Below are 26,918 nucleotides of genomic sequence, written 5' to 3' on the forward strand. Positions count from 1 at the left end.
CGTCGCCTTCCCCTGCTGTGTAGGCAGCTTTTGAATCATTGCAAAGATATTTTAATCTTTTCTTGCACTAAAACCAAACGAACCCCCCCCACACCATAGCTGTCAAGTCAATCCCAACTCACAGAGACCCAATGAGGAGGACAGAGGAGAACTTCCCCAGCAGGTTTTCCATGGTTGCGACTCCACATAAGATCAGTCTGCCAGAAGTCTCTCCCACAGAGTGGCCGGGCTTTCGGGTAGCAGCTGAGTATACGCTCACCTCTCTGCCCTAAAACCTGAACATCAAGGTCACTGCTGGCAAGTCACTTCGGACACATGGCTAGGCTAGAACTGCCCAGTGGGCCTCGGACTGCAACTCTTCACCGAAGGAGAAAGTAAAAGGCCACGTCTTCCTCCCTCTCTCAGAGAGGCTGGTGGTTTCAAACTGCTGACCTTGCGGTTACCAGCCAAGCCCGTCGCCCACTACTGTACGAGCGCTCCTTTGGGCACTAAAATAGGGCGTAACTAAGAGCTGTGTGCACCTGCCCCTACTTGCCTATACATCTGACTGAAAGACGCCCTTAGTGAGTGGTCTTACTCTTAACCTGGGGTCTGCCTGTCTCTGTGAGAAGCTGCTGTAGGGGAAGAGTGAGTTCCAGGCCCCAGCCAGAAGCCCTGCATTTGAATGTCTGCCCCATCAGGTTCTAGCCCTGTAATGAGTGGGAACCGCGGTTTCTTTGAAAGAACTGGGGTAATAATAGTAGCTAGGAGCTTAGAGGGTTAGTGTGTAATCACATAAGGATCAGCACACATTTCGAAATTCTAGGGGGACTATGACATTCACTAGGGATTGGCTCACATTTAGAAATCAGGTGCTATTTAAATGTAAGATATTTGTGTTAGTCTGGGTACTTTAGAGATACAAATCCACAGAAACTCATGTGTATAAGAGAGTTGTATATAAAGGGTAAATGCACATCAAGAGAACGTTCCAACCCAGTGCTGCCCAAGCCCACAATTTCAACATCAACCCATATGCCCGACACCAATCCACAAAGCCCTCTTCCATCTCATAAAACACACAAAATGACACCGACTGCAGGAGGAAAGCTGAATCAGTGAAAGTGTAAGCATCTCAACTCTGGCAGGGGGTCTCCACACGGCTGCTCCAGCACCCAGGGCTGCATCAGGGTAGGTCCATGTGGCTTGTCTTGGGGATGTCTTGCAGGAAGTGAGCCTTGCCAGCTGAAGCAGGGACCTGGTTAAGGCAGCTGCACTCTGGTCCGACCATCACAAAGCAAGAGACCCGAGAACTAGAAAGGCAAGGCTCACTGAGCCATTTATCCCCCTGCCCTTCAATTAACCCCACATGTGTTTATCGACCAGGTTGGCACAATAAACTTTAACTAACTCAATAGAATTAGTATTTTACTCAACTCCCTGTCCCTCCTTCATACAAACTCACAGCCACTGGAATAATTCTGACTCTTAGCCATCCTACAGATCAGGTTTCAGAGGTTGTCAGTTTGCATGAAAATAGAAAGCCTCATCTTTCTCCCAGGAGCCTGCCAGTAGATTTGAACTGTCGTTACTTTCCGTTAGTAGCCCAACTCATAACCTGCTGTGCCACTGGGCTCCTTTTTACTTACCTACACAATTAGCATTCACAGGCAAAGTCAGAGACAAAACAAAAGTCTCTGGGCCCAGCTGATCTGAATAACTTTTTCCCGATGAAATTTGTCACCCACTTCATTGATTCTCCCTCATTTGACTTACACCCTGAAAGCTGAAGGCTCCATACACAGAATTCTGGGGACAGGGAGCATAGCAAGGTGAGTGCCCAGCTGCATCAGGCAATAGGCAGTCTTTTATTGCCTGACCCCTGATATGACGTCCCAAGTGGCTCTGAGGGACAGGGAGGAGCAGGATATGTAGTGTGATTCTTCATGCTAAATCACTACTAAATCAGACCCCATGTGCGAGAACCCTGGTGACACAGTGGTGAGGGGGATTGACCGCTAATGAAAAGGTCAGCAGTTCAAACCCACCAGCTGCTTCCCTGGAGAAACGACCTGGCCTGTTCTTGGTAGACAGACTAGGGCAGCTCTCCCCTGCGCGGGAATGGACTCAACTAGATGCCACACAGCAACCACATCCTCATGGAGGTGGTGGTGATGGTTTAGCGGTAGAATTCGGCCTCCTATGAGGTGACCTGGGTTCGATCCCCGGTTAGGGCATGTGGTGTACAGCCACTAACCATTTGCCTGCCGTCAGATGCTTGCATGCTGCTGGCTTCATAGGGGGCTTCCCGGTGATGACAGACTAGAGGAAGACAGTCCTGGTGACCTACTTCTGCACATCAGACCAGGAAGCCTCTCGGGACCACAGTAGTCAGATGGGCAACCACTCGTGGGGACGGCACAGCACTGGGCAGAATTGGAGGTTGTGCGGGGGATGCTGCGGAGCAAGTGGAGCGCTGCTAACAACCACATGGTCATGGTGGAGGGCCTTGCCTCTGTCGGCGTCCCTCTCTCCCTCATTTGCCAGGCCATCCCCTTCACCATCACCTTCCCCCTGAGCCCTCTGCCCTCCAATCCTTGCTCCTCTCTCCTCTCTGGCTTGCTGAGCTGCCTCCTCTCTGGACCGTGCAGTGCATTTTCACTCTCCGCTCAGTCTCCACCTCGGTCCCCTTCTCTCCTGCTCTTTCCCCAGAGCTGGGTCTTTTTCTCTGACTCTTCTGTCTCTTTCCTGCTCTCTGCTAACTTCTCTCTCTCCCTCTGCTAGAGGCTGTCCTAGGCTCTGTCTCCGCCCACCAGTTTCCTTCCCATTCCTTTCTTTCTCTGCACCTGTTGCACTGCCCCCCAGACCCTGCAGCTGCTGCCCACTCTCATGAGACAACGCCCCTCCCCTCACTTTCTTCAGTGACCATTTCTTTCTTTCTTTTTTTTTCTATTTCTCTATGGTGAGAAAGTAGCCCAGGCCGTAACCCATTTCCTCCGGCGAATCCAAATTAATTAGGTAAGACTGGGATTGCACACTTCACAATTAGAATAATATTTATCAAGCACCCTGGAGAGAGGAGAATGGAAGAGCAAGAGGGGAGGAACAGGGACACAGAGGGAGGTCACAGAGCTGGGGGAGGGACAGGGGAAGTTGGCAGAGGGGATTTCTCTTGATGCCTCATGAGCTGGGAATTAGGGCTGCCTTTCCTGCTGCCAAAGGGCACTGGGATTGGATTCACATTGGAAGTGATAATCAGGAGTCAGGGGCATGCACGAATTTTCAGGACTACCATTGGAACCAGACATGGCAGAGACCCCTCCCCTGCCCAGCCTTCAATGCAGCCCCCCTCCTAGCAAACACCTTCTAGTCTGGCACCTCCCACTGTGTTGTCCAGGTCAGCCCTGCCTGCGGGCACCCAAAGGCCCTTCTGGAAGAGGATACCATACAAGTTGTTTTCCACATGCTTGCTTCTTTCTGCACAAGACTGAGAGACAGGAGACAGTGCAGTAGTGGTGGACCAATGTCAGGATGCTCACCTTCCAGGGGGAAGATTCACCTCATGCACAGCCACCACCCCCGCTCAGCAGAGCCTTGTGTACTGCTATGATGCTGGACAGGGTTGACCTGGTCTCCCAGACGAAGACAGACGAGGAGGAAAGGCCTGGAGACCAGTCTGTGAAAATCACCCTGTGGAAACCCTATGGATGACAACAATCTGATCAGGTCCTGATCATGGGATGGTGCAGGAGTGGATAGGGTGTCGTGTTGTTCAGGGGTTTGCTGTGAGATGGAGTGCTGACGTCAACAAATCTAGCCCTCACCCAGGGGTCACCTTGATGACAAGTTGCATGTCAGAGCCAAGCAAATGCTGGGTGGGTTTCGGGTGTGTTACTGTCCAGCTGGTGCTGGAGCTTTTACCTTTCACCCCTGCACCCACAGAGCCTGTGGGGGGCCCAGAAGGTGGGCTCCAGGAAGGCGAGGCCTGGAGGGATCTGCTCAGACTTGAGATTCTCCTCTCTGCTTGAGCCTCCTTGGCACATGAGTCCCTGGGCTAAACTAATTCTGGAATTGCCATTTGATCAGTGCTTGTGGACAGAGGAGATGGACCATTTCACGGTATTCTCAGCAGTGCTTCCCTGCTGCCCATAGGTTTCCAGTGACTCATTCCTTTGAAGCAGACAGCTGATTCCTTCTTCCTAGTCCGCACTCCGTCTGGCATCCCTGCTGCACTTGTTCAAGTTGGCTGACCCTCCTGGTATTGGACATCCCACTGACATAGCTTCCAGTCTCACAGAAACACACCGTCCACCACAATTTGACCAACGGACAGAGCAGGGATGGGCTCAGACAGAAGGACAATTGGGAGGATGGTACATGTCTGGGCAGGGTTTTGTTGTGTGGTACATGGGGCCACTGGGAGTGGGAAGAGATGGCATGGTACCGCATGACAACAGCCCACATGCTCACCAACCCTTGTTACTGTATCGTTTAATCATATTATGGCTTATCTTAGTGGATATGAAAGTGCAGTGGTTAAGCACTGGGCTGCTAGCAGAAAGATCTCCACTTTGAACCCAGCAGCTGCTCCCCAGGAGAATGACATGGCCGTCAGTGTCCATAAAGGTTGACAGCACCAGAAGCCCAGTGGGACGCCTTTCCCAGCCCATGGCGCAGAGTAGGACTGGACTCGAGGGCGGCGTGTTCTTTTGTCATTGGTATGAAGAGATACTTCATCCCGGGCTAATGTTCATTTCCCTGATGGCTCATGATGCTGAGCTCCTGGATGGCCATTTGTATATCTCCTTCCAGGAAAAATCACTTCAAATCCTTTGCCCTCTGGAAAATGAGATGATTTTCTTTCTTTTATTTTTATTTTTAATTGAGTCGTTAGTGTTCTCTCTGGATTCTGGATATGTGCTCCTCATCAGATAGCACCAGCTTGTTTCCCACGCTGTGGGTCGTCCTTGCACTTGGTGGTGGTCCTTCAGTCTCACGTTGGTTGCGGTCCAGTTTATCTCTTTTCCTTGTGGCGAGGGGGAGTTTGGTGGCATATCTAAGAACTCATGGTTATGGCTTCTTCACCAAATCCACGTGTGTCTTCTTCCATGAAGCACTTTGCTGTTTTAGCTCTACGTCTAGGGCTTTTAAAAAATCTCTTTGGGCTGATTGAGGGCCCACTTCCATTCTTTGCATGAGGCTACCCAGCTGCCCGGGGAGACAGGTGAGACTCCCTGATCCTTCCTGTAAAGGGTGAGAGTCTCAGAAACCCGCTGGCTCAGGTACACCCTGCCCTGCAGGGTTGCTATGAGCTGGTTGCTATGAGATGGCAGTGAGTTATATTTCTTAGTTACTCAGCTGTCTCAGCACCTTGTGTGGAAGAGGCCATGGATGCCACTCCTGAATTCTCTTGGCACCCTGGTCAAAAATCCCATTGACCATACATATGAGGATTTCTTTCTGGACCCTCAGTTCTATTCCTCGTTGTTGTGGATATGTGCCATCAAATCTTTTCTGTGCCCCGTACAACCCTAGCCACTACAGAATGAAACAGCGCCTGTCCCTATGCAGGCCTGTTATGTTCGATCCCCATGTTGCAGCCACTTTGTCAATCCACAGTGGTGATAGGGTGGATTACATGTGGGGCTGCTAATTGCAAAACCACCAGCTGCTTTGCAGGAGAAAGAGTTACAGTTTGGGAAGCCCGTAGGAAAGTTCCACCCTGTCCTCGAGGGTCATTGTGAGTCAGAATTGACTTGAAGACAGTGAGTTAGTTCTGTTTCTTATCCTCAAAAGAGCATAGGAAAGTATCTTTGATAACCAGAGCAGCAGGGATGCATCAAGGAAGCATATGGATGGGTGGCACACACACACACACACACACACACACGCACACGTTGCACAATTAGAAGGGGTCTTGTAGTTCACCTTGTGTTTAGCTCATGGGAAACATCACAAGATTAAATGTTTATATCCCCAAAGTAGGCCAACCTGTTGGAAGCTCTAAAGTTAGTTAGTGGAAGAGGTGGGATTAGAACCCAGCTCCTTTGACATTGCAGGGCCACATTTCTGCTGGTTTCCCAAGCTCAGGTGTCTGCTCTGGCTCCCAGATCTTCCCTGGCTTTCTTCAGGGAGCTGATGTGCATCCTCCACGAGCTCTGTGGTCTGCAAAATCATAGGAGAATGGCGAGGGAGCCCGCCCCTCCTTTACAGGGAGGAGAACACGAAAGGCAGGGAGCATGAAGCATTAGGAAAATCTGAAATTGCTATATAAATGCCACTAAATGATAGGACTGCCAGCTTGGTGCTCTTCTCAGAAGGCTTGGCATGTCAGAGGCGTCCTGCAGGGAAAGCCATCCACACTCAGCAGCGCTGTTAAAGGGCCTTGGTCCTCCCTTTCCAAGGAGACAGAGAGCACGGAGCCTGACTGGGCGCTCCTCAGGGCTGTGCATGTGATGCACAGCACAGGCTCCTGGAGACAAGGCGTGAGGAGCATGGCATCACACGGGTGTCTCAGGGACATGCTTTGCATAAGAAGAGTCCTGGCTCTGCTCAGTCTCAGAAACTCACAGGGGCAGTTCTACCCTGTCTTACAGGGTTGCTGTGAGTCGGCATGGCCTTGATGGCAGTGTTTGGTTTTTGAGTTTTATGAGCCCCCAGATAGCAGAAATGACGCAGTGGTGGTTCACTGGTAGAAGCGTCGCCTTCCTTGAGAGATACTTAAACTTGATTCCTGGCCGGTGCATTTCACCCATAGCCACCAGCTGTCTGCTATGATGAAGAACTGGTTGCAGCAGAGAGTAAAAGGCCTAGGATCATAATGACCATTTCCCACCTGGATCCACGGGCATGGCTCAGGCATGGACAGTGTTGGGTTCTGTTGGGCGTGGGTCCCTGTGAGATGGCTGTCATTGAGTTTTCAGCCCACGGTGGCAGATTGCAAGAAGGGTGTCCTGTTTGCCTTTGTGTCTGCAGGGGCTGAAGTACACTGAATACTCAATGTAGGTTGCGTTGTTGAATCTAGCTGTTGAGTGAGTAACTGCTTTCTTCTGAGTAACTGAATTTCTTATCAAGGGGGTGCATCTTCCCAGCTACAGGTGCCCCGCTCTATACCTGTCCGAGTATTTTCCATCCTGTTTGTAATCATTCCCTTCATTAGCTTCCACTTCCGTGGACTCTGAAATATCTGTGGGCTTGGATATGAATCTTGCTATTCACATGCCCTGCCTCTGCAGCAAAAGGGATGCCTTTCTTTCATGGCAAGAGCTGGGTCTTGTACCCATTTGCATCACCAGCAGCTTATACAAGCTACTCAGTGTATTTTTTTTAATGGGGATTCAGTGGGGGGTGGATGGGGTATTATGTCTGTGTGGTGGTGGGGATTGATACTAAACACTGCCATTTCCTGAATGACTGCCCAGCTACTGACGCTAACCCTCTGGCAGAGGCGTGAGTTTAGGTGTCAGTATTTTGAAAGCACTTGGAGCTCCTTGGTGTGAGCTAAGGAAAAGAGAGCAAAGAAACCACACTCAGTCTTTTAGGGCCTGTGCCCCCAGGCATGACACCCTCTTGCCTCTCCCCGAGACAGCAGTAGATGAAGCTGTGGGTGTCGACTCTCTTCTCTGATGCTCAGGGGCCCAAGGGCCCCTGGAAGTGCGCCATCGCTGTGTGCTTCCTTTGTGGCCCCAGATGCTCGCTTGCTGGCTCACTGAACCTCACTGTTGATCTCCTCCTTGCTTAGGGCTCTGGCTGACATCTTGCGGCAACAAGGACCAATCCCCATAGCACACTGTGAACGAGAGACGATCTCGGCCATCGATACCTCTCCCAAAGAGAACACGCCAGTCAGATCATCCTCCAAAAACCACTACACCCCTGTGCGTACGGCCAAGCAGACCCCAGGTAAGCGCCGCCTGCTAGCCATGCATCCAGCCTGAGGCAGGTGACACAGTTCGTGGGGTTTCCCTGCCTTTCGAATGCCGGGCCCTGAGCAGCCTGTACCGAGGGACCTTCTCATCAAAGACCAATATGTGGCAGGGTGTGGGGGCTGTGCCCCCTGGGAAGGGTTGCCAATGGCGGGGAAACTGTAGCCAGAGTTTAGACTGATGGTTTAGGAGTCTACAGCAGCTGTGGAGATGGCAGAGGAAGGTGCTACTGCCCGCTCCAGTCACAGTGGGCATGAGTTACTGGTGCCACCAAGTCCACTCAGATGCATGGTGATCTGCACTGAGACTGCCGAGAATATATGTGGGGGAAATTGCTGCTCGGGTATTGATATCTCAAGACATAGGTTCCCAAACTTATTTGGCCTACCTCCCCTTTTGAGAAAAACAAAATTACTCATCGTCTGCCTGTCAATTAAAAGCTTTTCTGCAGCCCATGAATCCAGGATCAAGCCCTGATCATTCCAGTGCTGCCCCCCCTCCCCCTCCCCCACCCCCACCCCAGGAAGGTATCAATCACTTTGGGAAACATTGCCTCACGGAGAACTTTAAGGTCCTTTCTGTGTTCTATCAGTTCTCTGGATACGGGATGAGTTGCCTTAAAATCACGGTCTGGCTTCTATTTGACTTCGGGATCATTATATAATCTTATGAAGTAGTCTGGGCAGAGCTTCTTAGAGATCTTAGAGATCAACAGAAGATTCTTGAGGAGATGTAGTGACTTGAACCAAGGTCACTAAGATGGGACTAAGAGTTAAAATGTTAGTAACAATAGTAATCAAAATCAACATCCTGCTCTGTGCTAAGCATTGCTCCGACCATGTCATTTGCATTTTCTTATTTCTTCTTCACAGAAATCTGTAAGTTACTTATATTGTCCCCATGTTATACGAGTACAAAGTAACATTCTGATCCCAAATGGCTCATAAAAGAGAGGGCCAGTGTTTAAATCAAAGCAAATAGTAACAAGATTAGAAAGCCCTAAGATCCTAAGCCAGTTGAGAATTTGAATCTAAAGTATCTGTGTGTATTTGTTATGAGTACAGGTTGGAAAAATCCTTTCTCCCTGTGAGTGTGGCTAGATCCTACCTTCTGATACAGATTCTGTGTTGATGTTCATATCAGCAATCATCTGAGCCGAACTAATCCTGCAATAAAGGTATACAACCACTAGATGTCAGGAGATGCATTTAAAATCCAGGACCAGAGGGAGGGGGTTGTAGGGAGAGGGGGAAAATGAGGAGCTGATACCAAGGGCTCAAGTAGAAAGCAAGTGTTTTGAGCATGATGATGACAACAAATGTACAAATGGGCTGACACAATGGATGTGTGTATGGATAGTGATAAGAATTGTATGAGCCCCCAATAAAATGATTTAAAAGAAAAAAATCAAAGACCAAAGCAAGGGATGGTTTAGATCAATATATATTTTTAATTCCTTTTAAAGTCCCCTGCGTCGTGTTAAGTCAGAATCCTTCTATTTGCCTTAAAGGGGATCGTCTTAAATGTTTCAAGACGGCTCTTTCCTCAGAGTTCTGTTTGCTCTCGGGTTCTGTTCAGTCGATTCCACCTCACAGTGACCTGTAGGACAGAGGAGAACAGCCTCCTGAGGCGCCTGCGGCTGTAGTTTTCATGGGAGCAGTTCACCAAGCCTTTTCTCTTGAGGAGCCAGTGGTGGATTTGAACCGCTGACCTTTTAATTTATGAGCTGAGTGTTTAACATTGTGCAATCAGGACTCCTTTCCTGAAAACAAACAAACAAACAAACAGGCATAGATAGATAGATGCAGACATATGCAGCCATTGTTTTGCATACGGTTCAAGGGGATACCCCTGATTTAAAAGTAAATATGAGGTAGCTGCATTTTAAAGAATCTAGGGTGTGTTTTCATGCATCCCAAATCACAGGCCCTTACAAGGTAAGCTAAAACATCTGGACGTCTGGCTCTATCTACCTAGCTGAACATTAGAAGCACTTAGCAAGTTCTTATGCTGATTGCTGGGCCAACCCCCTCCTCCCCCCACTCCCCAGTGTGATTCTAGCCTGGCAGCCAGGATGTAAAAGGACTGGTCCACACGGGACCCTCACAGCTGACCACTGAGCACATCCAAAGGTCACACCAGGGGTTCTCACACGTGGCTGCATATTGGAGTCACCAGAGGCGACCTGGTGGTGCGGTGCTTGTGTGTTGGGTTGCTAACTACAAGGGCGGCAGTTTGAAACCACCCCTGGAGACCGAGGAGACTTTCTACTCCCATGAAGAGGTCCCGTCTTGGAAAGAGATAGCACAGGGACATTCCCACCCTGTCCTTCAAGTGGCAGCTTTGAGTTGGAATCGACCGATTGGCTGTGAGTGAATGGAGTTACCTGGGACATGGACAGGGGTGGAGTGGGGTGGGCTTTAAAAAGTAAAGATGCCTGGGTCTCACGCCCAGAGATTATGATTTACAGGCAAGCCTCCAAGTTATAAGTGAGCTTAGAAATCCATTACCGAGTGAGTCAAGTCTTGGTAGATGAGTTTGAAGAGATGCCTAGGGCTCTCCTTTAGCCTGACTTTAGTTCTGGTGCAATGGTTTTGGGTCTGTGGGAAAAGTTGTTGAAGTGACGCTGATTCAATGTTCCCAGCTGGAGGGCAGCTGTATGTAACATCAAAGAGCAGGTGGGCGACGTCCTTATGGGAGTGAGAGGTGGAGGTTTGTCGCTGGGATGCCCTGTCCTTGGTGAGGGGGAGGGAGTGTGTTGAAAGTTCTCTGATGATGTTGCCCCTAAGGAGCAGCATCTGAAGCTCTCGGGGCTCTGGAGAAGTGTGCCTGGCACGGTGGGTTTAGCGTTGGGCTGCTACCTGCCAAGTCAGCAGTTCTGACAGGCCTGCCGCTCCCAGAAAGTTTCACAGAGCCTTGAAGGGACTAGTTCTACTCTGTCCTAGAGGGCCGACATGAACCAGAGTTGACTTGGTTGGGGCTGGTGGGGGGGGGGAGGAGCAGGCGGGGAAGGGGGCACAGAGCAAGGGGCTTGGGGGCTATGGAAATCTCTTACAGGGGCACACGCATCGTTCTGATGATCCCTTGCTATCTCAGGCTTTGGTTTGCTGGGACACGGTGTTATCACTCATTTTGTGTATTTCCATTTTCCGGATGTGGATCCCGGCATGCGCAGAGGTTCATCTGTGGCTCTGGTGCTTTAAGCCATGGGCATCAGAGGCACCCCTGGGCCTTTTTCGCCAGCCCCTGGCTGGCTGCAGGGCCATTCGCCACCTCATTCACCAATGAGCTGGTTTGCAGCCACTGAACCCAGACTAAGTGGACAGTTCGTTTTGACCTTCAGTGCCCTTCCCTGGGCAAGGAGACCGGCCTTTCTCCTGGCTTCCATATCTGCCCTCTCCTCTCATGAACTGCCAAGGGAAGCTTATCGTTCTAGGATTCGTGTCTGTGTTTTGAGAAATCCCTCCCTCTGTTTCTCAAATTAGAACTCTCGATGCTTGTTTTTTTCCCTTCCTAAAAGAGCCAGGAATCGCTTTCTTGGCCCAGAAAGCATTCTCAATGGAGGCACTTAAATTTGAAAGCAATTTGGTAACAAGCTGCAACTCCCACGGCTTACAACTGACAAGCACTTCTTCCAATATCTGGTACCCTTTACCACAAAGCATTGCCAGCCGAACAAAGATTTAAACAAAACTTTGGATGAACATTCAAAGAGAGGGTTTCACAGTGACCCTCTCCACTCATGAACTAAGCAAAGCTCTGGTCACAGATGTAAGGTGACCGGAATATTCTAGAAGGATATTAAGGAACTCACTCTCACTGTCATGGAGTGGATACAGGCTCCTAGTGGTGTCACAGAACGGAGTAGAACTGCCCCTGTACATGTTTACAGGAGTAGAAAGCTTGGTCTTTCTCCCTCAGAGTGGCTGGTGCCTTGGCAGTGCTGACTGTGGGGTTAGCAGCCCACCAGGGCATTGAGGAAGGAGATTAGAAATGTAAGGCAGCATCGCAGCCTCAATGCAGAACACTTTACTGCTCAGAATGTTGCCCAAGGTCCAGCAACAGCAGCAGCAGCAGCAGCAGCAGCATCCACTGGGAGTTATTAGAAATGCAGACCCACAGGTTTTACCTCACCAGCTAAATGAGAATCTGCTCGCTGACGGGCCCCTTAGCGGTTAAAATCAGAGACACTGGGAAAGTGCGGACTGTGAGAGATGAGGTGGCTTCCAAGGGGTCATGGGAAAACTCCACCATCTTTTCATTCCACTTCCCCACAACGTTTTGGAAACCTTCCCCCTCTTACCTCTCCTCCATTCTGTTACCTGTCCCTAACTCTATGGATACGAGTTTGGACCTGTGACTTCGCCTTTGTGAATTTCTTCATTTGCCAGTGATGCTGGTAGTACCGGCCGCCTCCAGTTGTTCGAAGGACATACTAAGTTAAATCAAATAGGTGCTTTAAACAGGCCCTGGTGTTGAACACACACCCAATAGTTCCCACGGCCGTGCTGTCCACAAGGCGTAGGGAAAGAGTCAAAGGACGGGGAGCAAGCCTGGCATTGGCCAGCCCTGAAGCCAGGCCTCCTGGGGGTTGTGTCTGGGACAAAAGTCCTCTGACCCAAGCCTTCCTATGGTTTGCTCCTGCCCACACGTTCCTATAGAGATTAGGTGTGATTCCTGGGGGCTGGGAGAGGGTTTCAGCGCTGGAAAGCACACACGTATGCTTTCGTTTGGGAAGTGGCGGGAGGGTGCATGCCTAATAATCATAGAGACGTTGACATCACGTGTCATACAGCCGGCATTGACCGAGCACTTCCTGCGTGCAGAGTGCTCCACGAGGCCCTGTTTATGCTGGCACGTGGGTCCTGTCCCGTGTCTTAGCTGCCGAAGTTCCTAATCCTACATTAGCACAAAAGTCTTCTTCAGAGGTGAAATCAGACTGAGTCAAACACAGGCAGCTGATCACAAGCCCAGGATGTCAAGAGCTCAAAGAAGCCAAACCATTGGTCATTGAGTCCATCCCAATGTACAGTGACCCTGCATGGTAGTACTTCCCACAGTAGGCGATACCACCCCCTTCAGGGGCCTGGGATGATCCAGGGGGGCTGCAAAAGCAGATACCTACACTTTAGCCTGGATCAGGGGCAATAGCACCAAGAGCGTTTCATGGTGTGTGTGGTGGGTACTAAGTTTTTATTTGTTTGTTTGTTTTTTCCTGAAAAGGGGGCAGTAGGCCAAATAAGATTGGGACCCTATAATGTCTAAGATTTTCAGAGGTGCTATAAATGATTATGGGAGCAAATGGTCTCATCTTTCCTTCACAGTGTGATTGGTGGGTTTGAACCATCGACCTCCAGGTTAAGCATCAAAGAGACTGGAATAAGGGCCTTCTAGTCATGAGGGCTGTGCTCTAGCCCTCCTTGGCCTGAGATCTCCATGTCTTCTGGTCTCACTTGCTGCAACCCTTTGGTTCTTGCCTGCATATCCCTGGCCTTCTCAATGTTCCTCCAGTTCACCCTGTGTGCTCGTCTTGGGGTGTTCTCCCTCTTGGTCATGTTGCTGAGGCTTTGCTGTAGCAAGTACATGGGCTGTGAAATGTGGCTGTTCAAACTTCTGAGAGGCCAACACAGCCTCTCCATCTAGCCCTGCCCTGCTTTATCTTCTGCATAGCACTCAGCACCGTCTAACATCCTCTCTGTGTTGGTTCGCTTGTTTGTTGTCTCTGTTCCCAGAAGACATGGCCTTGTAAGTTCCATGATGATCGCAGAGGCTGTGTTGTTTGAATCGCTGTTGTTGCCCATGAACCAAGAGCAATGCTTGAAATAAGTCACAACTGCTCAGTAACTTTTTGGACATGGAGTGAATGATGTCCCTCACCCTTTACCTGGACGGAAATTGGCATTAAAGTATAAGCATTGGTTACATAGTGGCATCTTGGACAGCTTCCACCAAGACAGTGGGCTGGTCATTTGGAGTTGTGACTTCTCTGGGGGGTGGGCCCTGTTTTCTCAGTGCCCAGGCTTCTCCCTGAGATCCATTGCCTAGCCACTCCTTTCTGGCACAGACCCAGGACTCCACAGCTCAGTGGGGACAGCAGCTGGGAGCCTCACTTCCCGGCCTGGCCTCCCAGAGCCCATCGCCCAGACTAGCACAGTCTAAAGGAATGCTCTGTAACCAGGGTCACTCCGGGAGTGTTCAGTGTGTGTAGGTGTGAGTTCTCTATGCATAACAAATCCACACTGCAGAGCAACATAAGTTCTTATAAACAAAACAAAACAATACCAACAACAAAACAACTGAATTGCCATTGAATTGTTAGCCAATGCCTGGGAAGTGCCAGGTGCCAGAAGAGAACTGTGCTTCACAAGGTGATATAGTTAAAATTTATTGGGCCAACCTGACTGATAAAAAAACATGTGGGGTTAATTGAAGGGCAGAGAGATAAAGGGCTCAGTGAGCCTCGCCTTGCTAGTTCTCGGGTCTCTTGCTTTCTGATGGTCGGACCAGGGTGCAGCTGCCTTAGCCAGTTCCCTGCTTCAGCTGACAAGGCTCACTTCATGCAAGACATCCCTGAGGAGAAGCCACATGAACCTACCCTGATGTAGCCCTGGGTTCTGGAGCAGCTGTGTGGAGACCCCTGCCAGCACTGAGATGCTTACACGTTTACTGATTCAACTTTCCTCCTGCAGTCGGCATCATTGTATGTGTGTTTTGTGAGGTGGAGGAGGACTTTGTGGATTGGTGTAGGGCATATGGGTTAATGTTGGACTTGTGGGCTTGGGCAGCACTGGGCTAGGATGTTTTCTTGATGTGTACTTACCCTTTATATAAAACTCTCTCTTATTCATATGAGTTTCTGTGGATTTGTTTCTCTAAAGTTCCCAGACTCACACAGGAATTTTAGTAGCTACATTTTTGGTAGTAGATCACCAGACATTTTCTCCCCTCTGGTGGACGCGACCCTATTACCTTTCTGTTAATAGTCAAGCTTGTTAGCCTATCTTACCATCCCCCACTTCCCCCCAGGAACTCTGTGGCTTAAAAAAAAAAACACAACAAAACTGAATCCTGATGGGAGAAGACAGGCCCATATTTCTCTTGAGAATCCGCTGGTGGATTTAAACCACTGGCCTTTTTGGCTAGTGGCCCAGCTCCTAGGCCACAGCATCCCCAGGGCTCCTTCTGTGGGAGTCTAGGCTCAGCTCTTGGTTCTCTTTGTTGTACTGCCTCCTCTCTTGCATTGAGGTTGTCAGCTGACTGCTTTCCCTGCATCTTATCTGCTCATCTTTCTCATTCACAGCGTTTAATCTAGACCGAATCAGCAGAGACATGAGCTTGGTAAAGCTTGTGTGGTATGAGTGTGTGAGCCCCTGCCACTTTCTTCGTTCAAAGTGCCTGAATCCCAGCCCTCTCTTTCCCCATCAATGTGGGTGAGGCAGTATTTTCTTGTCTTGCTTTCTCCTGGGTCTGAGGAGCATTTGGGTTGAGTGGTCTCTTTGAAGTCATCATGTCATTTGGTTACTGTCAGAGCCTTTCTACGTGTGGTCTCTCGTTCACCCAGACCCCTGTGGTCCCGGGTCCTTTCTATGAGATTCCAGCCTTTGCTTCAACCAGCACTTAGGAGCAAAGCAGCTCAGGGGGCAGGTCAAAGCACAGGCCATGGAGCCAGACTACCTGGTTTGCATGCCTTGAGATCCCCATATGGAAAGTGGCTTCCTAAGAGCACTTTCCTCCTGGAGCTCTTGTGAGCGTGAATCAGTTTTTATGTAGCACTTTCAGAGCAGCACAAGGGAAAACCCACACCGCCCACCATGCTGATCCCTAATCACATACAGCTGTTGGGTTCTTGATAGATGCTCTTGAGCTACACCAGAATAAAAAACAAACTATTTCTGTAAGTTTTTATAAGGATTTCTTGTTGAGATAATATTGTAGACAAAAACTAAAACCAAACTCACTGCCATCGAGTTGATTCTCTATAGGACAGACAGCCTTATCTTTCATCCTTGGAGCTGCTGGTGGTTTTGAACAACTGACCTTCAGGTTAATAGCCCCATGGGTAGCCCATGGCACCACCAGGGCTCCTCGTATTTTGGATGTGTTGGGTTAAATAGAATGTGCAACTAAAACTAATTTCACCTGTTGCCCTTTTACTTTTTAATGTGGCTACTAAAACTGGTTTCCCCTTTGTGGCTTGTGTTAGGAAGCTCTTAGGCAGCGGGGATTTAAATGTTCGAGGGCATTTATTTGAGTTCAAGTTTCAGTGGAGGAGAATACATAGTACTTCCTCTCACAGCCCTTACGCTGTATGCCCAAGCCCACTGCTGTGGAGTCAGTGCCGACTCACAGTGACCTTACAGAAGGTTTCCAAGACTGTAATGCTTTACTGGTGCAGACAGCCTCATTTTTCTCCCTTGGAGCAGCTGCTGGGTTTGAACCGTCGACCTCATGATTAGCTGCTCACTGCCAAGCCCATGGTGTCACCAAGGCTTCCTCTTACTGTGCAGGGGATTGTGTTAGGTTGGGTTCTCTATAGAAGCAAGAACAGGAAGTAGATGTGGATGTCAAGTGGGTGGGGCCCAGAGAGAACAGAGAAGCAGGCAGGAGCAGGGTCTCTGTCTTGTGGGGAGGGTGGGCTGCATATAAAATCCTTGCTGTGTTTTAATGAGATTGCCCAGTTGTTGAGTCCTGCAAAAAGTGTCAGGTAACCAAGCAGGTACCGTTTCTAGCAGCAAGAGAGGAGTTCTCACAAGCGGAAGCACCTCATCCAGTGGGTGATAGGAAAGCCCGAAAGAGCCACAGCACGGCACTGCTAGCCTCAAGGATGCCGGTCCCTCACTGGGAGAAAGCCGAGGCTGTCTGTTTCTGTAAAGTTGTCCCTCTTTGGAAACTATGTAGAGTTGCTCTGAGTCAGAATTGACTCGATGGCAGTGAGTTTGTTTTTGATACCGTGGTAGCTGATCGGTGACATTATCAGACAAACAGAGGTCCAGTTCCAGGTCAGTTTCCCCAGGCTGCTAAGCCTCAGCCCAGTGCCGTTAGCCTGGAGTTGGCAGCACTTTTCTGGACGGGGACCTGATGGTAAATGCCTCAGGCTTTGTAGGTCTTTCAGTTGCAGCTGAAACGGTTCAGTTTGGCCAATGAGGCACAAGAGGAGCCATGGGTGATGCCATGCCACTCAATGTACATGGCTGTGGCTTGATCAAACTTCATGTAACAATAGCAGGCAGTGGGTAGGATCTGCCAAGCCCTGCTCTGAACTTCTGTCCCAATGTACACCTTGCTTCCTCTTGGCATTTCCCTCCCAGGGACTTGTGACTAGTGATAGATCCCTCTAGGGATGCTGTAGGGGTGGTGTCGACAGTGTACGCCCAGCCTGAGCCTAGTAGGCACTCGGTCAGTGTCAAGTCCCTTTCCTGAAGCAGGTGCAGCTCGGTCTTGATTTTAGAGCAGGAGGATGAATCATGTCACAGCAGCAAGCAGACTCCTGGGTATGCCGGGTCTCAGTGCTCCTTAACCCTGGCCTTAATGAGGTCAAATGTGTGTTTATCAGATTGATGTGTCTCAGCATCAAGAGCATTAACTGGGGTGAAGGCACACTTGGGATCCAGAAGCCACAAGATGACATTCAACAAGTGTCCTTTCTGCTGTACAAGAGGTCCCCTCCCACCTGCACTTCAATCAAAACCAAAGCCAAAAAACAAACCTGCTGCTGCAATCTTCAGCAAAGCAGAAAGTCTCCACTTTCTTCCAAGGACGGGCTGGGGGTTTGAACCACAAACCTTGCAGTTGGTAGTAGTCCAATGATCACCCAACAATGCCACCAGGACTCCCCACCAGCATTTATTCCTGACTCCTCAGAGATGTTGCTCCCTTGGTTTCCAGTCTCTTCCATCCCCATGGGAGTCCTCTGGTGGTGCAAACAGTTAAGCACTCCACGAAGAGCTGAGCAGTGGTTCAAACCCTCCCAGAGGTGCCTTCAAAGACAGGCCTGGGAGATCTGCTTCCTAAAGGCCAGAACTCTGAACCCAGTGCCATGGAGTCGATTCCGTCCCACAGCCAGTCTACAGGACAGGGTGGAACTGCACTGTGGGTTCTGAGGCTGCAACTCTCTGTGGGAGTAGAAAGCCTCCTTTTTCACCCGCAGAGTGCCTGCGGGTTTTGCACTGCTGAACTTGTGGTTAGCAAAGCCCATCCTGGAGAACAGTTCTGCTCTGCACACAGGCCATCGCCACCAGTCGAAATCGACGGCAGGGCTACGCCAGCAGCATCTTCTCATGGTCTCTCCTTCGTGGCTCTGTCCCTTCATCGTTTAAAAGTGCCCCCCCACCCACCCTGCCCTAAAATGCAAGCCTGGGCCTCACTTAGGTTCACAGCCTCCCACCTCTTGTCTCCCTGGCAGCCGGACTTTGAACACAGTTGTCTACAATTGCTGCCTCTACATCCTCTCATCCAACTCACTCCGTCCTTCCATCTGCAGCTTGACAGACCCCTAAACACTGCTCTGTTGGCACCATAGTCCTCCATCAAACCCTAAACTCTAGCCACCTAAACCCCTTTGCTTTCCTTAGGGGACATGCTCTCTCTGGGCTGCTGAAGCTTCACATCCATGCTCCCTCCTTGCTCTGTCTGAAATGTTCTCTCTCTGTGCACATCACGCTCAGCCTATTTCTAGTTCTCGTTCAGGGCTCATTCCAGCGCTGCCGTCCCCCATGATGCATTGCCAGGCCCCTTGGCTGGGCCAGTCCCACCTCTGAGCCCCCATGGCAATGCGAACTACCTACCCTATCATCTGAGAGACAGCACAGTAGGCTGAGGATGGGGGCTGTCTCTGGAGCCGGGGCCCCAGTTCAGAACCCAGCTTCTCTCAACTAGCCAGAGACATCTTGGCCAATTTCCCTAAGGGCTCCATTCCTCAATTTCCTCATCTATAAAGCAGGGGTGATGGGATCTCCCACGTGTTGTGAAGATTAAATGACTATACTCTCTGTGCTGCGCAATCTTGCTAAAGGATGGGCACAGTCAGGCCAGCGCGCCCCCAGCTGCCCAGTCGATATTGTTAGAACAAAACTAACCAGTGACAAGCAAAACCTCATGATGACCGAGTTGCTTCTGAGTTCAGAGGACCTCATGTAGATCAGAGTAGAACCTTTCAATGGCGCTCCTCTCACAGAAGCTGGTCGCCAGACCTTTCTTCTGCAGTGCTGCTGGGTGGGTTTGAACGGCCAGGCTTTGGGTTAGTAGATAAGGACCAGCTGTTTGCGTCACCCAGGCCCCTAAACTTGGTGATGTGAATGGTAAATGGAAATGCCCACACTTTAAGGAGGAAGTGACTCAGATAAAGACTTCCCGGATGGAGTCTCATTGCCCGCAGGTCTCATGAAAGACTCTTGGGCATGTTGCTGACCCCAAGTTCAGTGTGAGTAATGCACAAGCAAAGTAGGCAGTAACACCAGATATACTTGGGTTCTTCAACTGCATGACCAACTCCCAGCTCCCAACTCAGTGTCATTGAGTGAAAGCTGACGCACAGTGACCCAATGCGAGAGAGTAGAACTCTCCCTGTGGTCTTCTGAGACTCTAACTCTCACAGGAATAGAAAACGTCGTCTTTCTCCTATGCGGTGGCTGGTAATTTTGAACTTTTGACCTTGTGGCTGTCAGTCCAAAGAGCGCCATCTACGCCAACAGGGCTCGTTAAAACCAGGCCCAGTGTAAGACACGAAAAATTAATAATTTATAAATTCTCAAGGGTTCATGAGGGAGGGAGGTAGGGAGGGTAAAAATGAGGAGCTGGTAGCAAGGGCTCAAGTAGAAAGAAAATGTTTTGAAAGTGATGATGGCAACATATGTACAAATGTGCTTGACACATTTGTGTCATGTTTGTATTGTGATAAGAGCTGTATGAGCCCCCAATAAAATGATGAAAAACAAACACACAAACAGGCCCAGGAGGTGGCTTGTCTCATCTTGGCTAGCGTGCTGACACCTGGGATCCTGTGTCTGTCATAGTCACCCAGGCTCCCTGAATGCCAGGCTGCTGCAGGGCTGCCGGGAGTCCTGAAAGCTGTGCTCTTCCCATAGCATCGCCTTTGAAACCGTACGTCCGACTGTGCTTTAGGTGACAGTTAGCATAGCAAATTGGTCATCGTAATGAGTAGTTCAGGAGCCCGGATGTCGTGGTGGGTTATGCGCTGGGTTGCTAACCACAAGGTCAGTGGTTCTACCCCACCCCCCCACCCCACCAGCTGCTTCTTGAGAAAAAAAAAAAGATGAGGGTCTCCACTCCTGTGAAGATTTTCAGCTTCAGAAACCCACAGGGGGCAATTCTCCTCTGTCCTCCAGGCGGCAGCATGGGTGAGAAGGCAGGGAGTTCTTCGTGGGTTTTTACACAGACTGCGCAGGGCCACTGGTGGCAATCCCTGCAGGGTGTCAGCCCTCCTGACGCCCTCCCTGGGTCCTGCACATCCACTCATCTGCCTTCCTGCTCCGAGGAGTTCATTCCTCATGTTGTTCGTTCCTCATATAGTCCTGCCTCCGACTTGCCTGGAAGATGCCCACCGGGGCGACTCCAGCTTCCATTTGGAAGGTTCTCTTAAGGCAGTCATCTCAGGAGATCCCCTATTCTCTCGCAAACCAGTCAGTCTGTTTTTTCTGCTTTTGCTTTTTTTACTTTGGGTTGTGTTCTACTTCATTTTACTCTGTGCCCATTCTAACCAGGATCTCACTCCGAGTCGTAGGTGGGTGTAGCTGGGCATCATCTAGTCCCCCGAGCCTCAGACTAGAAGTGGCTGAGGTCCATAAGGGTCGTGGGTCTTTCAGACTCATTGCCTTCTGGAGTTTGGCTTTTTCTTCTTCCCCCTTACTCCAGGCAAGAGACTGGCAGTTGCTTTTAGACAGCTGCTCCTAATGTTGTAAGAGTGGGATGTAGGCTGTTATGTTTATGACCTGTGCTTTCCCAATTGACCTGAGTGTCCCCCAGGCATATGGTTTTCAGTCTTCAGGCCCTATGGCTCAGTCCAGATGTCTGTGGTTTTGATAATTGCGCCCCTTTGTGCTCTAATGTATATGAGTAGGCCTGTAGTATTTGCATATATGTCTGTAGGAATATCCACCACCAGCACTCTATATGCATGCGGGTATGTTGGCCTGCAGCCTCTCTCACCAATAAACACCCATGAGGCACATGCCTCTGTCTGTACTCACAGAGCACTATCAGTGGTCCCTGCTGCTGCAGGACTATGTGTGTTGTAGCTTCAGCCCTCATGGCCGTCGTCCTGTGTCCTCACACACCCCTCAGCTCCGATCATGTCATGATGACTTTCCCTACATTGTGTGTCCACACCCTTGCCTTCTCCAGAACTGACTCCTGTCTTTGCCGCCACCCCCGCCCCCAGAAACCCTCAAAACACACGTCATTCTGTGCGTCAGCCTGCGCCGGCCTTCTCTGCAATGCGGGTGCCATATGATTTGTTCTTTCACTCCGCCTACTGTCCTCCAGATCCACCGTGTTGCGTCCCGCGCCTTCATCAGCAGTCTCTGTCCTGGCGGGGTGCGTGCCCCACAGTGGCTCCTCCGTCGATGGACAGCTAGCCTGTCCCCATCATTCGGCTCCTGTGAATGGGGCTGCGGTGCACATGGGTGTGCATGTGTCTGTTCGTATCGCTGTGGTTCTTGAATGACAGTGCTTCCTTCGCACAGTGCTTTCCACAAACTGACTTCTTCAAAGCCGGAAGCCTCATCCAGAAGTTATTATTATCACACTTGATGGAGAGCTGAGGACACTGGGACCCTGGAAAGCTCCCGAGTCTGCTCCCTAGAGGGGCCGGTGTGTGGTCAGACATCCAGCTCACATCAGGGGCTGGAGCGTTCCTCACTCTGTAAACTGATGTCCTGTATCATAGCCTCTACACCCCTTCTTCTGCTCCAGCAGAAGACACCGGAGAGGATGGACGTTTGTCCTCCTACAGGCGGGATGGACAACTTGCCACTTGGTGAGCTACCCGCCTCAGGAGCTAGTGAAGCAGGATGGAGGTGGGGGCTGCAGACATAGTTGCACTAACCTATGGGTTGGGGATTCAGAGCCCCTGAGGAAAAGCCTGGCAATCTGCTTCCAGAAAGAACACAGCCAAGAGACCCGAGTCGAGCAGCGTTGGGCTGTGACATGGGGCGGCTCAATGGCTGCTGTGCGTTTGGTGTTGGCCTTTGGGCAGGCCACCTAGGCATTCTTAGCTTGGGAGGGAGAATAGCCAAACAATGTCTACGGTCACTCCACTCTCAGTGACAGTGTCAGTTGAGGCCCTGTGTGGAGAGGTTGGCTGGTTGCAGCTCAGGAAGCCCAGTGCTCTTCTGGGCTTCATGTGAGTGTGTTCATGCTCCCAGGAGACAGGCAGGCGGTGGGACCCGCGGCGCAGTGGCAGCCTGGGCCCTGTGCACAGCTGGGAGGAAGTGGAGGACTGCTCCTTCCACACCAGGGAGCCCTTCTTAATGGGTGCACTATGCTGCCTTTCTCGGGGATGCTGTGACCCAGCAGTCAGAGCCCAGGCAAGCCCGAGGGCCAAAGCGCCGCTCCGTGTTCAATGCCCGGCTTGTTGTGAGAGAGGAGGAAATTCTCACTCCATTTGTTGTCGTCAGCTGCCCAAGGCAGCCGCCAACACACAGTGCCTCCATGCACAGCACAGCCAAACACGGCCCATTCCTGGGCCAGCCCCATAAAGCAGTGGCAGATTGGACTGCTGTGATCCACAGAGCTGTCTTTGGCTTATTTTTAGATGCCAGTTGCCAGGCCTTTCTTCCTCATCTGTCTTTGTCCAGAAGCTCCACTGAAGTCTACTCAGTGTATCCTAGCAACACTCAACCCTAGTCTCTCTCCCTCTCTGATGGCTGTGCCTGAGGTACCTTGACCAGCTATCATATTTGGGTCTTGCAGTGCCTTTTCCCACCTGATAGCCCTGTGCGACTTTAAACATGAGGTCGAGACCTTGGGTCCTGACCCTGAAGGGTAGGTAGTTTTTCCTAGGGGTGCTTCAAGAAATTGTGCCTGGAATCTGAGCCTCCCAGTACCTGGAGGAGTCACGCTTGCCATGGCCAAGCCAGCTGTGACTGACACTCATTCCTACTCCAGGGGGCATGGCAGCTTAGGAGCCCCACAGACTCAGCAGCTTGGCCAGAGCCGAGCCTCTCCTGCCCCTTCCCCGCTGGGAAGCAGCCTCAGAAGGGGCAGACGGTGACTGACCTCACCATATGGCCAGGGGAGGAGGGAGCGTCTGTGAGCTGGTCCACTAATTACCCACCGTGCCCAAGAAGCCGGAAGATTTAGAATACATTCTGGCTGGGACCGGAATGAGGTGCAGGGGAGAGGGAACGCCAAGCGCCGAGAACAGGGTTGGAATTCACAATTACCTCGGTGAGTTGGCAAAACTGTGAGAAATCAACAGAGGCCAGTTCAGTGAGGACAGGAGTCAGAGAAACAACACAAAGGCCTGCAAAGGCTGGGGTGGGGGAAGTAGTGGGATCATGGGGGGTGTGGTGTCCTGGAGGACACTGGCCAGGGACCTCGGGCTTTCAGGGTGTCTGAAAGGCATGGAGGAGCAGTCTCCTAACTCCCAGAGTGCAGGAGGGCCCACTGTCTCCCAGAGAGGCTTTTAGAGGCTGTCTTCTCCAGGAAACCACCATCCATCTCTCACCATTGGTGGCCCCTACTTCATGGTGGCTCCCCAAGATCCACGTGGATGGGGCAGCTGAGGGTTTCTGGTTGCCCATTTTCACAGGAAGGTCATCAGTCCCGTCTTCCTAGCCTGTCTCAGTCGGGAAGCTCTGCTAAACATTTCTCTCAGCATAACAGTACCCAAGCCTCTACAGAAAGATGGGGTGTGCTCCTGGCTGAAGTCATTTGGTCATGAATCAAACCAGAGTCTCCTGAATGGAAGGTGAGAATCCTACTAAAGAACCACTGTGTATAGAGGAGAGGATATTTAGGACCAAGGACAGCTCAATAGGAGGCATAGAACCGCCTGCAACTAGATAGGAAACTCTGCCCAGCACTCTGTGCAGTACTGTGGGTGCTAGATGATGGGGCTTAACTCCACGAGCAGGAAGACCAGACATTGCAATAGGAGGATAGTTACACCAGAGTTAGAAGAATATGTCCTCAGAAGGGTCCGAGGGAGACAGCCGTGCTGTCAGGGAGGGTGTCACAGCTTACCTGCGAGAAGGGGGTGGCTTCCCTAGGCGAAGGAGAATGCTGGAGGGTGAACTGGGGTGAAGGTGTCTTCTGTGTGCCTTGAGATCAGGGATGCTCAAGAGGCCAAAGTTTTCCAAATAGAAACAGGGATACATTGATCTGGAAAGGCTGGCAGTGGCTTCTCTGTGAGCAGAGAGCAGTGATTAAAGAATTGGGAAAAGGTCCAGGAAGGAGCTGGGACTCTGTGTCCTGCTGAAGAGGCTGCTCTGAACAGGAGGTGGGAGGTGGGGTCTTTTACTTTCCTTCAACATATGGGTCCTGTCCCTGGGAGGTGGGAGGCATGTACCAGGCTGCGGGATGGACGTGGGAAGGGATGAGGGTGCCTAGTGTGGAGGTCCCATATGGCTTGTTGGGTGAATGATGTGGGGATAAGGCAAAGTAGGAACCTCTTTGGGGGCTTGGAGATCAACTGTGAGATAGGAAGGCTTTCTTGGGCCTAGGGTGAGAGACCCAAAAGTGGGGATGGCCCTGGTGCCACCCCTTCTCAAGACCTTGTGAGCAAGGGCAGGGAGAAGGTAAATGTGGGGAGACTCAAGATGCATTCCTCCTTTGCTTTCAGAAAGGACCGTGATCTTTTACTGCACCCTTCCCCTCCTGGTACTCACATTGAGTTAGAGCAGACAGACTGTGGTCCTGTGGAGAGATGCCATGGAGTCCGTTCTAGCCCCAAGTGACCCTAGGCACAGAGAAGGAAACACTGCCAGTCCTGTGCCCCCCGCACAACTATTGGTATGCCTGAGCCCATTGCTGCAGTCATGGTGCCCATCCATTTTCTGGGCGGGGATCCTTTTTGTTTAGTTGTCTGCTGTCCCTCCACCAAGCATGGTGTCCTTCAGGGACTGGTCTCTCCTGACAACATGCCTAAAGTATGTAAGATGAAGTCTCGCCGTCCTTGCCTTTAAAGCAGTGGTTCTCAACCTGTGGATCGAGACCCCTTTGGGGGTTGAATGGCCCTTTCACAGGAGTCGCCCAATTTATAACAGTAGCAAAGTTACAGTTATGCAGTAGCTATGAGAATAGTTTTATGGTGGGCAGGGGGTCAGGGGGTCACCACAACATGAGGAACTGTATTAAAGGGTTGTGGCATTAGGAAGGTTGAGGACTACCGCTCTACTCTGGCTGTAATTCCCCCAGGACGGGTCAGTTTGTCCTTTCAGAAGTCCACGGTGTTTTCAATATAGTCCTAAAGACTTCATAAGATTAACTGAGGTCATGGTAAGTGCTTTGCAGAGAAGCAAGGCGGAACCAGGAAGCAGGACGTGGTTCAGAGTGGCAGGGAGATACCCGATCTGAGGAAAGACCTTGAGCCTGAGACTGAGTCCATACCTGGTGGCAGTTTGGGGGAGCAAGAAGAACAGAGTGACCCAGTGGTGAGAGCTGTGAATACAGGGGACAACAAAGTCAAGGAGTGCCTGGGGGACGAGGTGGGAGCCACACCAGAGGAGTCGTATAATCTGACTTACATTTTCCCAAGTCTCTCTGGCCACGATGTTGAAAATAGACCGTGGGAGGATGACAGTGGCAGAGAGTGTAGGGGGTGGGAAGTATTGCACCATCCTTTTGATGGGCGATGGAGGCTCAGACTAGGATATTTGTACTGGTGAATGTGAGAAAATACGTCTCCGGGACTGACTGATTGATTATTGCAGTCATTTCAAACCAACGAAAACATTTGCAAGAACAACACAGTATGCACACCAACGCTCTTCACTAATGGTACCCATTTTTCCTTCTCCCTCTTGTCCTCCTCATTACCCTTCTCCTCCTCCTTCTCATTACCATCACTATCATTACCGCTGAGCCACATGAGAGCAAGTTACAGGTACCAGGACTCTTCTCCTTTACCTGCTTCAGCACATCTCCCCCTAAGATCAAGGATGGTCTCCTACCTAACCATGACCCAATTGCTGGATTTACAAAATGTATTATTGTCACAATGCTATTATCTAATAAAGAGCTCAGAACTGGTCTGAAGGTAGAAATGACAGCATTCGCTGATAAATAGCATGGAGGAGGAAGAGAGCCAAGAATGACTGCAAGGGTTTTGGCTGGAGTCAATGGTTTATGAGAATCTCCAAGTGAGGGCAAGGACCTGAAGTGAGTTGCCGAGAGTTCTTCCCAAAGCATGGCCAGGAAAGGAGCGTGCTGTGGCCAGATGAGCTAATGTGGGCACGTGGTTCTCCAGTGGTGTTGCCAGAGCAATGATAAGAGAAATCAAAGAAGCTGAGTTTTGTTTCTGCTTTTTCTTCTTCCTGCCTTCCTCTCTTCTCTCATACACGCAACGTGTACACATACAATTGGACATATGTTGTGCGCGCGCATACACACACACACACACACACACACACACACACTCACGCTTTTCCTGGGGATGTAGAGCTGACCTTGGCCCTACCCTTATCTACAGAACTTAGAAGGAGGAGCAGGACCCATTAGAGTTCAAGCAGAAGCCTTTCCTTGCACTTGGCTTTATTGATCTTTGCAGATACGGAATTTTTCCACAAATTGAAGTTTTGTGGCAGCCTTGCATTGAGCAAATCTCTTGGGACCATCCCCCCCCAAAGCAGGCACTCATTTCACATATCTGTGTCATATTTTGGTAATTCTCACAATCGTTTTCCCAACTTTTCCATAATACAATGAGACAGTCAACTACAGGGTAGCGTAAACATAACCTTCACATGTTCCAGGAAACAAACAAACAAAAACGTTTGACGCACTTTATTACAATGTTTCTTTGTTGCCCTGGTTTGGAACTGAAACTACATTATC

The 26,918-nt window shown here is 50.5% G+C and overlaps 1 protein-coding gene across 3 annotated transcripts in view; it reads left to right on the plus strand.

Moving 5' to 3' along the window:
- The window catches only part of SHISA6 (shisa family member 6), a 377,087-nt gene that overhangs the window by 22,585 nt on the left and 327,584 nt on the right, over positions 1 to 26,918 (plus strand). For all 3 annotated transcript variants that reach the window (XM_075559173.1, XM_075559174.1, XM_075559175.1), the window contains exon 2: positions 7,721 to 7,881. In XM_075559173.1, coding sequence (XP_075415288.1) covers positions 7,721 to 7,881 — 161 coding nt within the window. The remainder of the gene's footprint in view (positions 1 to 7,720; positions 7,882 to 26,918) is intronic.

The sequence above is a fragment of the Tenrec ecaudatus genome, chromosome 10 (genome assembly GCF_050624435.1).
Source record: "Tenrec ecaudatus isolate mTenEca1 chromosome 10, mTenEca1.hap1, whole genome shotgun sequence".
Taxonomy (NCBI): domain Eukaryota; kingdom Metazoa; phylum Chordata; class Mammalia; order Afrosoricida; family Tenrecidae; genus Tenrec; species Tenrec ecaudatus.